Source organism: Thermobia domestica, chromosome 9 (assembly GCF_964235325.1).
Source record: "Thermobia domestica chromosome 9, izTheDome1.hap1.1, whole genome shotgun sequence".
NCBI classification, from domain to species: Eukaryota; Metazoa; Arthropoda; class Insecta; order Zygentoma; family Lepismatidae; genus Thermobia; species Thermobia domestica.
Window position 1 is genome coordinate 77932832 of NC_137462.1, and position 15148 is coordinate 77947979.

The following is a 15148-nucleotide window of genomic DNA, read 5'->3' on the forward strand; positions in this document are numbered from 1 at the left end:
CAATGCAGTGGCCCTCAATCGGTTTTTCGCGCATTCCCACGTTACGTATCGCAAAATTTTAGAATTTAAGTCTTAAATCATTTAATTATTATTTGCAATCCATTTTAAGAGAGGCTGTATCAGTCAACACCTTCAGCGGCAGGAACGATGCTCAGTACTACAGAAAGTCACTAATTTATAGAATTTTTTAGGCTTACACCGTTACAATTTATATTATTGTTAATTAGAAAAAACAAACAAAGGTGTCGCGATAAGGGCGTTCAGTAAAGTGTGTCATCTGTGCAAAAAGGTCGGGAACCATTGAACTAACGCATGGAACAAATAGTGATCCGATTGTTCAATGACCAGGAATATGGGGGATCCATTAGCTTTTCCCAGCCAGGTGGGTTAATGGTGTTACAGATGACCTTAGCAACATGTGACGTCATGTTGTCGTAAAGCAGAATAATACCTATCTTTTCACAAGCACTAGGTACACGGGTTTTCAATTTACCGCGCTTGTTGCAAATGCTTCAAGTATACAGTTACGTTGATGAATCTGTAGAATATAAAACAATGTGTAAGAAAATTATATTAATAAGTTACTAATGGACGCTATAGGATACAGTAATAGCAGCAAGAGACAGTTACGTAGTAAAGCCCCAGAGAGGGTCTATATTTTATATATATTAGTACACGTAAGAGAATTACAGTAGTCAACAGTTTACTGGAAACAGCAAGCTATCACCAGTACTGATAAAATTTACGCAATTGTTGTTAAATTGCAAGTAGCCAGCTGGCAACAGTTCACCATGCATCTCTCCCCGAGCATTCTACCAAACACAGAGGATCATAACGTTTTGTTAAACAATGATTGTTTTGGTTGATTGTGAGTGGGTTCAAATGCTACCATAGAGTATCGTAAAGAACTCATCTTTTATTGCACGTCAGCACTTTCTCCAGAAACACATCCTTGCTCTGACTGGGGTTGCCAGACATCCGTAATTTGTATGGACAGTTTGCATTTTAAGACTTGTGTCCACGTCCGTATGCGTATCGTTTGAAAGTGTCAAAATAGATTAATAGGTTATTATTTCCTTAACCGTACACAAATTACACGCTCACCAAGAAAAATAGCGAGCGTTTTGTACTCTTTCGTGGTAAAGATCCGTGAAAGATAACAAAACAGAGTACGTGGATTCTGTGAGACAATTGCGGCGGCCTTCGAAATGAGTTTACGACTGGTGCAGAGAGTTGTGAGCGAGGAGGAAAAACGTCTTAGTGAAACTGGAAATATGTATGTCTGTCCCGTAGGTTCTGTCCCGTAGTAATATTTACATTTTTTTCTGTGCTATATTTGGTTTAATAGTAGATATCTTAACTGCTATTGACAACTGATAGTTAAGATGCGCCCTGACGTTGCTCAGTAGAGTTTGAACACGGTGTTTTGTTTGTTACAGGTAATATCTGATAATGCCGTTCAACAAGTCAAGGATGAAGTGCGAATACAATCGTTATGTGGTCATCATCCGTTCATTGTACACTGTCCATTCTTTTGGCAGAGCCGAAAGAAACTCTTTATAGGTAAGTTTGTTTTCGATACAAAATCAAAGAAAGAAACACATTATCGAATGATTTTGAGTGTATGTATTGGAAAGAAAAATAATATATTAAATGAATGTCCAGTATGTAATATTAGAGATAACATGTGGTAATTCCGATGATAAAGGGATTGAATACGTTTAAGTTCGTTAAGAGGTTGTTAAGAGCCAAATTTACATACTCTTGTGGTCATTAGTGTTTTCCACATATCAAAATAGCAAGTAGCAGTGCCATGTGATATTTTCTTAATTAATATTGAAACCAGACTTGGTGGTAGATTTCTTCCGCTTCCGCTCTTAGTAGAAAGTTAAGGATGGAGACGAAATATAATCTTGGGATCTGAAGAAAGAATTGAAATTTTCCTGGCGATGTGATTGTAGTAACTCTTCTCGGGCTATTAGCCAGGTGAAGATATTGCCATCCGATGTTTCGAATGCAGACATCACATTCATCTTCAGGGATTATAATGAAGAGACTGGGGAGTGATCATGTATATATAGTGACTACTTAGGGGCACAGCTATGAATGGGTCCTCAGCCAATCAGAAACCAACAATTTCCCTCAGCCGATCGCAAGTCCCCATTCATAGCTCTGCCCCTAAATAGTCACTATATATACATACTCACGTCCCCGGTCTCTTCATTACAATCCTTGAAGATGAATGCGATGTCTGCATTCGAAACATCGGATGGCAATACCTTCACCTGGCTTTTAGCTGGCTTCAGCCCGAGAACAGTTGTTGAAATTCTTCGGATGCCTAATCGACTACAGGAAACCACTTATCGCTACGGTTTTCACTTTATAGCATTTACCATTAAAACTGTAAGGAATTGATTTTCTGCCAATGAAATAAATTCTTGGAACGCTTAATTGATTACTTGAGGTTGCAGTTCAGTTACGGTTTTCATTCTATAGCGATCAACGTTAAAACCGCAAGTAATTGGTTTCTGTTGCTTCCAGTTTGAATAGGCCTAAGAGAGGAAACTGTACCTATTCTTATTACACTGAAACGATTCTAAGGAACCACTTCTTACTACCTTTTATCGTTTTTGCTCTATGTAGATCAATATTGAAACCATAAGTTGTAGTGGATTTCTGTCAGTTTCGGTGTTACTGGAGAGTTAAGGATGAAAATGAAGTATATTGTTGGGAGGCTTAATCGATTGCACTAAACCGCTTCTCGCTAGCTATTACGCTTTAACTGTTTTTCGATCAGCGTTAAAGCTGTTGCTTTTCTGCACTTCCAGTTTTCGTAGACATTAGATTAGAGGTGAAATATATTCGTGGGAGACTTAATTGACTACAGAAAACTGCTTCTCGCTTGTTTGTCACAGATTTACTTTATAATGATCAACGTTTAAACTGAAAGTGTTGATTTCTGACATTTTCTAGTTTTAGTAGAGATTAGAATGGAGTTGGAGTATATTCTTCGAGCGCTTAATTGATAACAGAAAACCACTTTGCGCTACTTATTACTGTTTTTATTCAATGGCGATTAACGTTGAAACAGGAAGTATTTGATTTCTTCCACTTCCGGTTTGAATAGAGGGCTAAGAGAGAAGATAGTACCGTTTCTTAGAATGTTAAATCGACTCCAAAACATGCTTCTCACTATCTCTATCTATCGCTATTTCTTGCTAAACACTCTCGCCTTTAATGCGAGCGGTCCCGAATTCGATTTACGGTGGGGACACTCGGTCGAAAAGATGTAACACCTTTTTCAGGCCAGCCATCCTAAGTGAAGTTTTTCCTGGGTTTTCTTCATTCACACCAGGGAAATGGTGGGATGGTACCTAATAGTCCCAGGCCTCATCCTTCCTTCTCCACATTTCTTTCTTCCTTTCCAATTCCCCGAACAGTGTGATTGTCGAGGGAGTCATCTCTCATATGTGTGACGGACTAAAAGGATCTAGGTGCCGAAAACCCAGAAAGCTAATCCCTCCCCCCTATTTCTTGCTATGTAGATCAATATGGAAGCTGGAAGTTGTAGTGGATTTGTATCACTTCTGGTTTTAGTAGCGAGTTACGGATGGAAATAAAATGAAATTTGGCTATTTACATTAGAGCTGAATGTCAGACAATGACTAGTCATCATACTAAAAATGATGCTTAATCGATTGTAGAAAATCGCTTCTCGCTATCTATTCCCATTTTTGCTCTATAGTGATCAACATAAAAAGCGGAAATAGTTAATTTTTACCACTTCCAGTTTGAATATTGAATCCACCAACGAACTCGTTTCCTAACGTTTGACCCTTTATTCCCTGATCAAATTCGATGGTAGTCTGTCAACTAGTTCTTGAGATTTTTGTCTCCTAGACGGACGGACACATGGACAGGAAAATTATATAAAGAACTTTGAATTAATAATAACTATTTACACTTAAACCTCTTTTCCTTGACGTTATTCCAGAAACCACATAATGAATGAAACGAAACGAATCAAGTGCTTTATTATACGAGAATTTGGAATCCACATACAAATTATGAAGAAGTCTATTTTTTTAAAGAATGTATTTTTAAACAGGTATTCCATTTCAAAGTCATAGTTTTCAGACAGTTAAACGTTGTCAAGAAACTGATACTCTATAGGACTACAATTTGTCACTCATTGATATTCAGGTCCACAATAAAGACAATAAAAACATGTAATAGTAGAAATGTAGGAAAAGTCTTTTGGCCCCACTCAGACGGGATTTCAAAAATACGGGCAAGGGAAATAAATATTCGTATTGTGTGTATCTAAAAGACTCCATATCCTAGATTTCGTGCTTATATATCGAGCAATTAAAAAACAACTCCATTTTGAATTCGTGCAAATGAATAACATATTTGTATTTTCTAACTAGAACCCTCGATGTATCAAATTTTATGCTTTTACGTCGAGTGGATGAAGAGAAACATGTGACAGTAGTAAAATTTGGCCGTGTACATTGGAACTGAATAACTCTAGGCCAATGTTTATTTTCAGAAATGTTCCGAGAGTTTACACTTAGTATTCGGAGGATACACATTATTTTCACACGGTACTATTCTATTTATTGTTATAGAAGTATTATTTTGGTCTCCTCCGGGAAGGCACTCTCAGAGCTCGGGGGTGAGGGGTGGGGAGAGGGAAGCAGTGACCTCCCAAAGACATGTCTGGAATAAGCACTGCTCCAGCCAATGACGGATCATCATACTAAAAATGGTCCCAACCGACAGAGTGATCTTGCGGATCGTGGAAGCGTAAAACGTTCTCCGTTGTATAATAGATTTAGTGTATCCACTCTTAGTGAAGGCATATCGCGATTTTAATACTCTAGTAGTAGTTATGTTTTTGTATCTACTCTAGTAGTAGTTTTTATTATTATTACTTTTTTATGATATTATTTTCATCCTGTTTCAGTAAGTCAATATATGCCATGTGGCGAGCTGCTGAAACTATGGCAAGAATACGGGTTACTTCCAGAAGAGATTGTAAGACTATATGTTGCTGAAATTGCTTTAGCACTTGGTAAGATTTGATAAATCTTGTTTATTTATAATTAAACATTTATTTTTTTAAAGTTTATTTTGATTTCAGAGTTATTGCGTAAATAGCTATTCAGTCTTATGTAGCTACCAAATCTTTATTGTCGCTGTTGCGTTTTTTTTTTTTTTTTTTAGTTCACTTATAGTTAGTTTTATAATTATTTATCGACTCATAATTAATCTGCTACACCTAAGTAACATCTTAATCCAATAACGAGGTTGCAACCCCTTTGAGTCTTCATTGCTGATCTGTCATACTACTGGTTTATTTATTTTCTTCGGTTTTTCTGAAGTGTGTATATATGTGTAGAAGTGCTCACATATAACAAAAATGTTAGTGCTTGTGTCTTTGGTATGGTCGTTCTGAGTTTGACTTCCTATTAAGACACACTTGAATTTATATATAACGAATTCTGGCCTAATAAAGCAAGAAATACTTGCGTTGTAAGCTGACTTCCTGATCACACATGGCCCACCTGAATGGCATCTAGTTGGCAATAGTTTTCCGTGAACTGTAATGCCAATGAGTTATAATAGTTAAAAAAGGAATCTTAATGTGGACATACAAAAATAAATTTAAGTCACCTGATTTCCCCCCATAAAACTCAGCTAGAGGAGGGCGATCGGGGAGGTCGCCCCGGGCGCTAATAGCAAGGGGGCGCTGAACAAGCAAGAAGGAAGGAAAAGTTTTGGAAATGAGTTGAGTTGATTTTGAGTTTATCGTCCCGTTCAGCAGCGAGGCTATATGAGACGTGGACCTACTGATTAACGTGGAATCCGAACCACATGAGCTCCCGCCGGGAATCGAACCCGGGTCTCCCGCGCCAAAGGCGCGTACGCTAACCGCTTAGCCACGGAGGAGCTCGTTTTGGAAGTGAGAAACGACGTGGCGCCCCTTAAAAGTTCTGGAGCCCTATTAAATCAATATTGTTGTCGGTTAGCAAAGAAACGGATTTGTTAAGAATTTTCTTGCTCGCTCCTCTTGCAATTAAAACGTTTCAATAAAAGTCACAACATTTTTTTCACTTATTACTTAAAGAAAGTTATTATATATGATTTATTAATGACGATGTGATATAATTACAAGGTGCCGGCCGAGTAATGACGTAGGCTTATAAATTACGCAGGAGCGTTTTCAAAATCGGAAACTGTTAAAGTCTGAAATACGAGTTCGGCGTTTTGGTGGTGATGAATTTGATTAGTTAATCAGATTTTTCACTCAATAAAATTATTCATGACAGTGAGAATGAAGGTATGAAAATGAGAGAAGTGAAGACTCACGCAAGCTGCTGCTTGCACGGAAATATTAAAATGAAGGTAAACAATAATGAAGTATGAAACATTGTAAATAGTTGTAAAGAGCATGGTGAAAATTTCATTAAAATCCTCCTACGGTAGGGAAACCGTGTTAGACAGAGTTAGTGGACGCAGGTGGTGACGTTGGAAAAGTTAGGGTCTTTTGAGCACAGTAGTGATATCAGAAACCGAGCTCCAGAAAAATGGGGTTCCGATGTTTTGTGCAAGGGTTCTTCGTGTATGTCTATTAAACATGGAATTGTTGTATGTGGATGCTGACGTTGGAAATGTTCGGGTCGTCTGAGCACAGTTGTAATTTCAGAAATCGGTCCCTTGTTTCGAAGCCCCAAAAGTGAGGTCAAAAAATTTGGGCTCGGGTTCATTCTATTTTTCTTTTAAGCATGGAGTTACTGGATGCACTTGGTAGTGTTGGAAAGCTTCGGGATCTGAAGACCCCGAAATGAAGTTCCAAAGGTTTGAGCTCTGGTCTCTTCTCTTTGCTTATTAAACATGGAGTTGTTGTACTAGGGTGTTGGCGTTTGAAAGGTCGGGGTCGATTAACGAAAGCAGTAATGTCAGAAATTGGGCCCTGGCCTCGAAGCCACAGAAATAAGGTCCCGAAATTTTGGACAAGCATCCATTCTATTTCTCATTTAAGCATAGAGTTGTTGCACGCAGATGATGGTGCTTGAAAGCTCCAGTTCCCCTCAGCACAGTGGTGATGTCAAAAACTGGGTTTCGTCCATGAGGTCCCAGAAATGGGGTCCCGATCGTTTGGGCATGAATCCCTTCTATACGCCTATTAACCATGAATTGTTGTACAAGGGTGGTGACGTTGGGAAGGTTCGGGTCGTCTGAGCATAGTAGTAATTTCAGAAATGGGCCCTGGATTCAAGGTCCCGGAGTATTGGGTTCGGGTTTCTTATATTCGGCTATTAAACAAGGTTATTTTGGACCCAGATAGTGGCGTTGGAAATGTCGTGGTTCCTTGAGCAGTGCGGTGATGTCAGAAATCAGGTCCCGGTCTCGAAGTTTTTGGTAGTGTTTTAACCTTTGCTGTGGCTCAATCTCAATATTTGATTGCGCGAGATAAAACCATCAATTCAGCTATAAATATGGTTTTGTCTTGCGCAATCAGGTATTGAGATTAAGCCACAGAAAAGGTTTGCGACACAAATCAAAAATTGAGGGCCCGGAACCCATGTGTGCATCAACGCACAAAGAGTTTTCAACGGCACCAGTTTCGTCCTACAACTTCATGCTTAATAGGCCAATAAAAGGAACCCGTGCCAAAGATTTGGGACCCCATTTCTGAGATTTCAGGGCCCGAGCCCAATTTCTGAGATCACCGCTGTGATCAGAAGACCCGGACCTTTCCTACTTGACCACCTTCGTCCAACAATTCCACGTTTAATAGCCAAATAGAATGGACCCAAATCCAAAACTTCGGGATCCCACTTCTGAAGCTTTGAGACCAGGGCCCGATTTCTGATGTTACCTTGTGCTTAGATGTGTAGGACCTCTCCAATGCCACCACCCACATCCAACAACTCCATGTTTAAACGGAGAATGGAAGGGATCTAAGCCTAAAACTTCAAGACCCCATTTCTGGAGCTTCAAGGCCAGGGCCCGATTTTTGACATCCTACTATGCCCAGACGACCCGGACTATTCCTACGCCACCACCCTCGTCCAACAACTCCACGTTTAATACCCAAATAGATTTGGTCCGAATCCAAAACTTCGGGATCCCATTTCTGGAGCATTGACACCAGAGTCAGATTTCTGACATTACCATATGCTCAAGCGACTAGGATCTTTCCAGTGCCACCACCCACATCTAACAACTCCATGTTTAAAACAGGAGTAAAAGGGACCCGAGTCCAAAACTTCGGGATTACATTACTGGGGCTTCGAGGCCAGGGCCTGATTTCTGACATCTCAACTATGTTCAAGGAACCAAAACCTTTTCAACGCTACTATCCTCGTCCAATAACTCCATGTTTAATGAGCAAACAGAATGGACCCGAATCCAAAATTTCGGGACTTCATTTTTCGGGCCTCGGCTTCGGGTATCACTAATGTGCTAATGGAATCCAGACCTTTCCATCGGCACCACCCGCGTCCAAGAATTCCACGTTTTTTGTTGAATAGAAGGAACGTGAGCCCAAATTTTCAGGACCTGTTTTTATGAATTTTGGACTCGGATTCGATTTCTGATATCACCAGTACGGTCAAGGAACCACGATCTTTCAAATACCACTAACTCCGTCCAACAACTTCATGTTTAATAGGTGAACAGAAGGGACCTCACCCAAGTTAAGAGCTTCGGGATCCCATTTCTGGGGCTTCAAGTCCTGGATTACATTTCTGACAGCAGATTTGCTAAGATCTTTCCAACGCCACCACCCGCGTCCAAGAACTCTATGTGTATTAGTCGAAAAGAAGGAACGCAAGCCCAAAATTTCGGGACTCCATTTCTGAGACCCGGGTTTAATTTCTGACATTAGTACTATTCTCAGGGGACCCGGATATTTCCAGCAGCAACTTCATGTCTAAAACGGTTTCCCTGGCATAGGTGAATTGGCTCCATGCTCTTTCCAAAACTGTTCTCCAAATAAATTTGTGTACAACTAAAGATAGTTTTGTCAAGTTAAACAGAAAGTTCATAATAAGCATCTCGGAAACAGCTCTTATTTGTAAAAGAATACATAATGATCGGTTTTGGCTGTTGCAGTGGTCTGTCCAAGAAGCTTGATAAAAATTCAGCGTAGCATAACAACAAAAATTGCTTCTCATATATATATATATATATAAAGAAAGCTTGATAAGGTAAGTGTAGAGTGGCGCCGAATTCAACTTCGCCCCGGGCGCCGAAATCTTTAGCTATGGCTCTGAACATTACAATATACATTTCGATTGGTATAGACATTCCTAAGACAAAAGAGAAGAAAGGAACGAAAATATATCGTGGAAACACTTATAGTTTAGAATGTGTAAGATATGTAAGATCGTACCACTGACGATTCATACGTAGCGCGTGGCCATTGCTGATGGAGTGTAAGGTGATCATCTGTAGTACAGCTGACAGATGACGAGAAGAACCCTAAGACAGGGGAAGCGGGGAAAGGTCAACGACACGGACAAGTCCATTTTCGGTTTTTGAGGTGTCGTCGATACTTAGATGTCGTATGCTACTCCGGGTAAAGTTATATGTGTGTTATTCCGTGGTGTCATTTGAAACCCCCATGCAAAAAGTGATCGAGCCCATACCTACGTCACATTACTTCTGCTAGGGTTCTTCTCGTCATCTGTATCCTGTACTTCAGAGTAGAACAGAGGTATATGCTAAAGCTAAAAACGGTGATGATGTAAGTGAGAGACCCCTCTGATTTTTTTCAAAGAAGCAAAATGTGGGTGCACGGTTAGTTGGCGCAAGGTACCTAAGCTGGTTAGTCTGTTAAGTGTTTTGCAAAGAAAAGTTCCAAGCTCATGATGACCTACATAATTCATAGCAAAGCATCATTGGTGGAGGGCAATGGTGGAGGGAAGAGAACCATCAGTGGCAAAGATCGCAGAACATGGAAGAGAATTATCATCAAGGACCCTAAAACAAGTGCTGTCCACTGAGAAGAAACAACAGCCCCACATCGTCCAAACGAATAAATGAGGTATCTGAAGGTGATGATGACAATGAATTGAAAATGATGCCTTACTACTGCAGACTTTCGAAATGCCTTGGATAATTTAACTGATGATGAAATAATTTACCTGAAGCTAAAATTACATGTTTTGATCCAAAGAAAACATTTTTGATCACCATTGTAGCAGACTATGATTCAGAGGAAAGCGAACACCCTATTTATCCGATGACCCATTATGCCTTCTAAATCTCTCAGATCTCATTTCACAGTACAAGAAAGAAGGTATTAACCGCTACTATTCGAACATTCCAATTAACCACTAGAGGAGCGGAAGAGCAAAATAGTTGGAAATTTGGAACAACTCATCCTGTATCCACATCCTGTTTATACGATCTAGTCGAGGGTGATCTGATCAGAAAGAAAGATATAGTCCAGCCCAATACTATCGGAATTTACGTAGAGGCCCAAGCAGAGTCAATAATAAAACCGATAACTTATGTCTTGAGAAATAAAATAAATATAACATTATGAAACAAAAGGAGAAAGAAGATTGACAGAAATTCAATAAAGTGAAAATTAATGCAGGAGAAACAGTGAGGAAGACGACGAAACAAGACTGAAGATACTGGATAGAGATGAGGAAGTAGATAGCAAACTGTGGAAACCTGTTAAAAATGTTGACCAGAGTATAAATAAGCAGAGGCTCGTACAGATAAACGTGGGTGTAAAGAGTAATAAGAATGAGACTGAGGATGTAACGGAAAGCAGTGGGGATGGAGGGGGTCCAAGGAAAAAAAAGAATCCACCAGTGGATGATGATGAAAATTCTGAGGATGTGGTTATGGCGCCGGAGATAGAACAGGATTATGATATATCCCTAGTACGTTAGCTAACCCCTGCCCCCATATCCTTAATACGTTAGCTGCACTGAACGTATCGGCTGACACCGCCCTCCGTCGCGGGAGGCCAGCCAGCGCACTATGGTACAAGGTAGTAGCAAACTACTTTATATATGAGGATCCGTTGAACATACATGCAGGTTGGTGAACGAGGAGGGCAGCTGGGGACAGCAGATGGTAGCTGAATAAGGGGCATCCAGATAAGCCGGCTGGTCTCCTGCTTGCCAAGGAGCGGCCAGATGGCTCCAGAGCAGTGTAATCTCAACCAGGGAGGTGCTGCCAGAGTGTCCTACAGATTGCTGAGTGAAGAAAGGGGCTTTATGTGTTTGCATGACCAGCTCGGTTCTGGAGATGCAGATGTTAACAACATTTAGAAGGCCCGAGGAGTGGTCTAGCGCCGAACACGCCTCACCTCTATGTTTAGCAAGATTATTAGCCTCTAATTCTATCCCCATGATCAAGATGGACGGGACAGCTCCTGGGAGACTGGTGATGACTTAAACGTGGTAAACCTGCAAATCTCGGACCGTGACAAGAAGAAGAAAGGAGGAATGTTGATGGAATTGGTATAGCACGACTGGATGCTTAGCGCTACAATGCCAGTCAGAAAGAAGAGGAAAGTCGTTAATAATTTATATTAGTTATGTTGTCAGATAAACAAGTTAAGTTAGTATAGTTGATCCGGTAGTGGATATTGAAGACGTTGTATTTAATTATCATATATAGTATGAGAAAAGGCGTTAAGTGCTATATTTTAATGAGTATAAGGTGATATGGGTTACGGAATAAGATGTTGATTAACTGAATTATGGGAGTTATATTTCTTTGGTACCTGTAGTTGGCATAACGCAAGTTTAAGAAAAATATTAGACACAAAGCGTTTTTCTACTTGTTGGGAATAAGTCTAGATTACCGTAGCCAAAGTGTGGTATATATTGTCTATTAAGCAACATAGTGAACACTCATTACCTTCCATAAAGCACAATATATAAGTGCAGAAAGGCCTGTCAATATAATGGGTCAAATTTGTATCATCTTAGCAGAGTTATGCCCATGTATAAGTAATGAGATATTTATAATGTCTTTGGGTCCCTTGTAATTATGTAATTTGCTGATTAGCTTATTTATTTTTTGTAGATTTTCTTCACAACGCTGGAGTTATTTATAGAGATTTAAAACTTGAGAACATTCTCCTCGATGCAGATGGTCATGCACAATTAATCGATTTTGGATTAGCTAAATGGTTGAACTATGGAAATAGAACAACAACTATATGTGGCACAATTCTTTATATGGGTAAGTCGAACTCCAAAATACAGAAACTACTCTTGATGTTTACAGACACTAATGTTCTGTTAAGTATAGTAAGTTTCTTTTACAGTTTTATAATTTTCAGAGAATTCAATTTGCTATCATTTTAATAGTAAGAACTTAACTATTGGTTGTTTTCTTCACAATTCTGATGTAAAATAATTAATTTAATAACATCATTAACATACAATAACATAATTATTCGAATTGTGTACTTGCTTGGTATGTTAAGAAGATGTTGCTTTTATTTTTTTTAAATATAAATATTGGGATGACTTATTTTTTGGCTGCAGCTATTAACTATAGACCTACAAAAAGAGAAGATTATTGATCGTTCTGCTGATGGTGAGAAGTTTTCTTACGTTGCTAGAGATTTTGATTGTGATTCTAGAACTGTGAGGAAGTGGCTGGATTGTTACTCGGAACAGGGAGACAGAATGGACTAGACCAAAATCCAGGAGTAGAAGATCGCAGTCAATATCATTGGTCCAAGATCAAGCTCTATCATTAGTTGAAGAAGTACGGAATCATCCATTGCGTCATGCTGCTGGACAACTCTCTCTCAAGCCATGAGACGTCCACGTCCAGTCCAGATATATATTATGGAAATCTAATTAGTGATACGAGCTGTTACAAGACATATTTTCTAAATCGCAAGAAGGGGATTAAATCCGCTCCTTTATCCTTCACTTATTCTGTACCCGAGCGTTGGCGATGACTGGAAGGCCTCGGATACATACATTCTATATTACACAAAAAACCTAATACCCTAATACTTGTTTTAAAAAGTTATCGTGGAACATGCTGTTTAATCGGTAAAGTAAATCCATTCCGTATTCTTTGCTGTCTAGTTGCATCCAGGGGCAATCATTGAAAACCTCAAAGAACATACGCATTGTACTGTTATAAAATCATATATATATATATATATATATATATATATATAGAGAGAGAGAGAGAGAGAGAGAGAGAGAGAAGAGAGACGAAAAATATCGTGGAACACATTTACTTTTTCATTTTCGTTTTAGATTCGTCACAGACATTAATCCCGTGCAGTGGGGTGATTACAAGAAAGTATACGCCTTATTACAGCAAAATCGAATCATATTTGTGCAAGTTGTCAAAGAAAATTTTCTTAATAATGAAACTTCCAAATCTGGGGGAACTTGCCTCCTTTACCAGCTTATACTTGTCCGATTTCAACCGTAACCATTGGGAATGAGGGGGTCGTGCTGGCTCAGTGGTAGAGCATTCACCTGTGGTGCATGGAGTCTTTGGTTCGATCCCAGCTCGCGCCAAGTGAACTTTGTAGTGGACACACACCGTATGCGTGGGTTTTGTCGGGGTTCTCCCGTTTCCTCCCACTTTCTTCATTCCACCATTTCATTTATTTTCTCATCATCATAACCTCTTCTTTAGCCTAACCGACATAACCATGGGACGTAAAACTTAAAGATTTCATTTTATTTTTTCATTGGGAATGATTGGGTTACTCTAAAGAAAGCATGGACTGCATTTGATTGAATTCAAATAATTTTTACGTAGTTCTACCATAAAGTAGTTTTCTATATATGAAAACTTGCTACATGGAATGAATTTTATTCCCATTTACTTCCTTATTCTTGATGGATTCTATCAACATCAAACAATAACTTTATTTTGAAAGATTAGAGAAGGCATATACCAAGTTTCATTAAAAGCGAATAAGTTTTATAAGAGATATGATGAAACAAACAGACGGGTGGACAGTCATAAGTGCTGGTTGAGTCAAACGGTAGAAACTCCCCGTTCGTTTTGGTTACGTGTAAATTTAGATTCGGATGTAATATTAGTTCTATATTTTATTAATGGAAGAGAAATCTGAAACATCTTTACTTTTGATCTGGAATCATAAAAAAGGGGGGGGGGGGGAAATTGACCAAATGGAACGAGATCTAAAAATATAATACTACATCTTATAACTATTCTTTTGATGATAAAAAAAGTGTACTTGGTGGAGATTCGAACATGGACCAGCTGGTAGGTAAGAACGATACCCACTATGCCGAATACTTACGTGCTATTGCGATAAACTTTATTCAAATGTTTTTATATTCTATTATGTGGAACTTAACATATAACAATTTTTCCATTTTCCTAGCTTTCCCATACTGTTTGTGTATGTGCTGCATAAACTGCATTTGCAGATGTAATATATTTTGTTATTTTACCAAGATTCATAGCTTTAAAAGTTTTAATAAGGTCAATTAAATGATTAAGTGTATTGATTTCCTCATACCTTCCATTGCTACAAGGGGCGAAAGATGCTATTCTGTGTAAAATATACATTTTTTATTGTGAGAGATAATACATACATTCGCTTTTTTTTATTGTTATTATTATGAATGTCTCACTGCGACTTTTTCCCCTATGTCGAAACTTTCATCATGTGACTAACGTTACAGATTAAAATTTCAGGAAAGATACTTCCTGCTTTGTACAAGAATTTCTTTTACGTGATCATTCTGTAATTTCACAATAAAATATGTTGCATTTGTTTTTATATTTTTCTTTGTTCTAGTTGATTAGAGGAAAAAATATATTACTTATGTGTCATTGTTATCATGTTTTCTTAGTCTTGTTTTCCATGAACATGGGAAAGTCTGTGTGGCTAATTATATATTAGGGAAAATTTACAAAAAAAATATTCTGGGAAACCGTGAAACTCGGGGAATTCTTACCCGTAAATTTTGTCGCCACCATGTTTTTTCTCTTCTTTTCTCTCTCTCTTTCTTTTTTTTCTTTTGAACTAAGCTAGTTATTCTGTTATTCAAGGGAAAGAAGAGTCCTGGAAATCCTGGAAAACCTAAAAATGTCCTTGAATTGATTTTGTCTTTTGAAAACATCCTGGAAATGTTCTTGAAAA

The 15148-nt window shown here is 38.7% G+C and overlaps 1 protein-coding gene across 8 annotated transcripts in view; it reads left to right on the forward strand.

Moving 5' to 3' along the window:
• LOC145694772 (serine/threonine-protein kinase S6KL-like) overlaps positions 1-15148 on the forward strand; it is a 388845-nt gene that overhangs the window by 19440 nt on the left and 354257 nt on the right. For all 8 annotated transcript variants that reach the window (XM_081771395.1, XM_081771397.1, XM_081771396.1 and 5 more), the window contains exons 5-7: positions 1440-1563; positions 4970-5077; positions 12070-12228. In XM_081771395.1, the coding sequence (XP_081627521.1) occupies positions 1440-1563; positions 4970-5077; positions 12070-12228 (391 nt within the window). The remainder of the gene's footprint in view (positions 1-1439; positions 1564-4969; positions 5078-12069; positions 12229-15148) is intronic.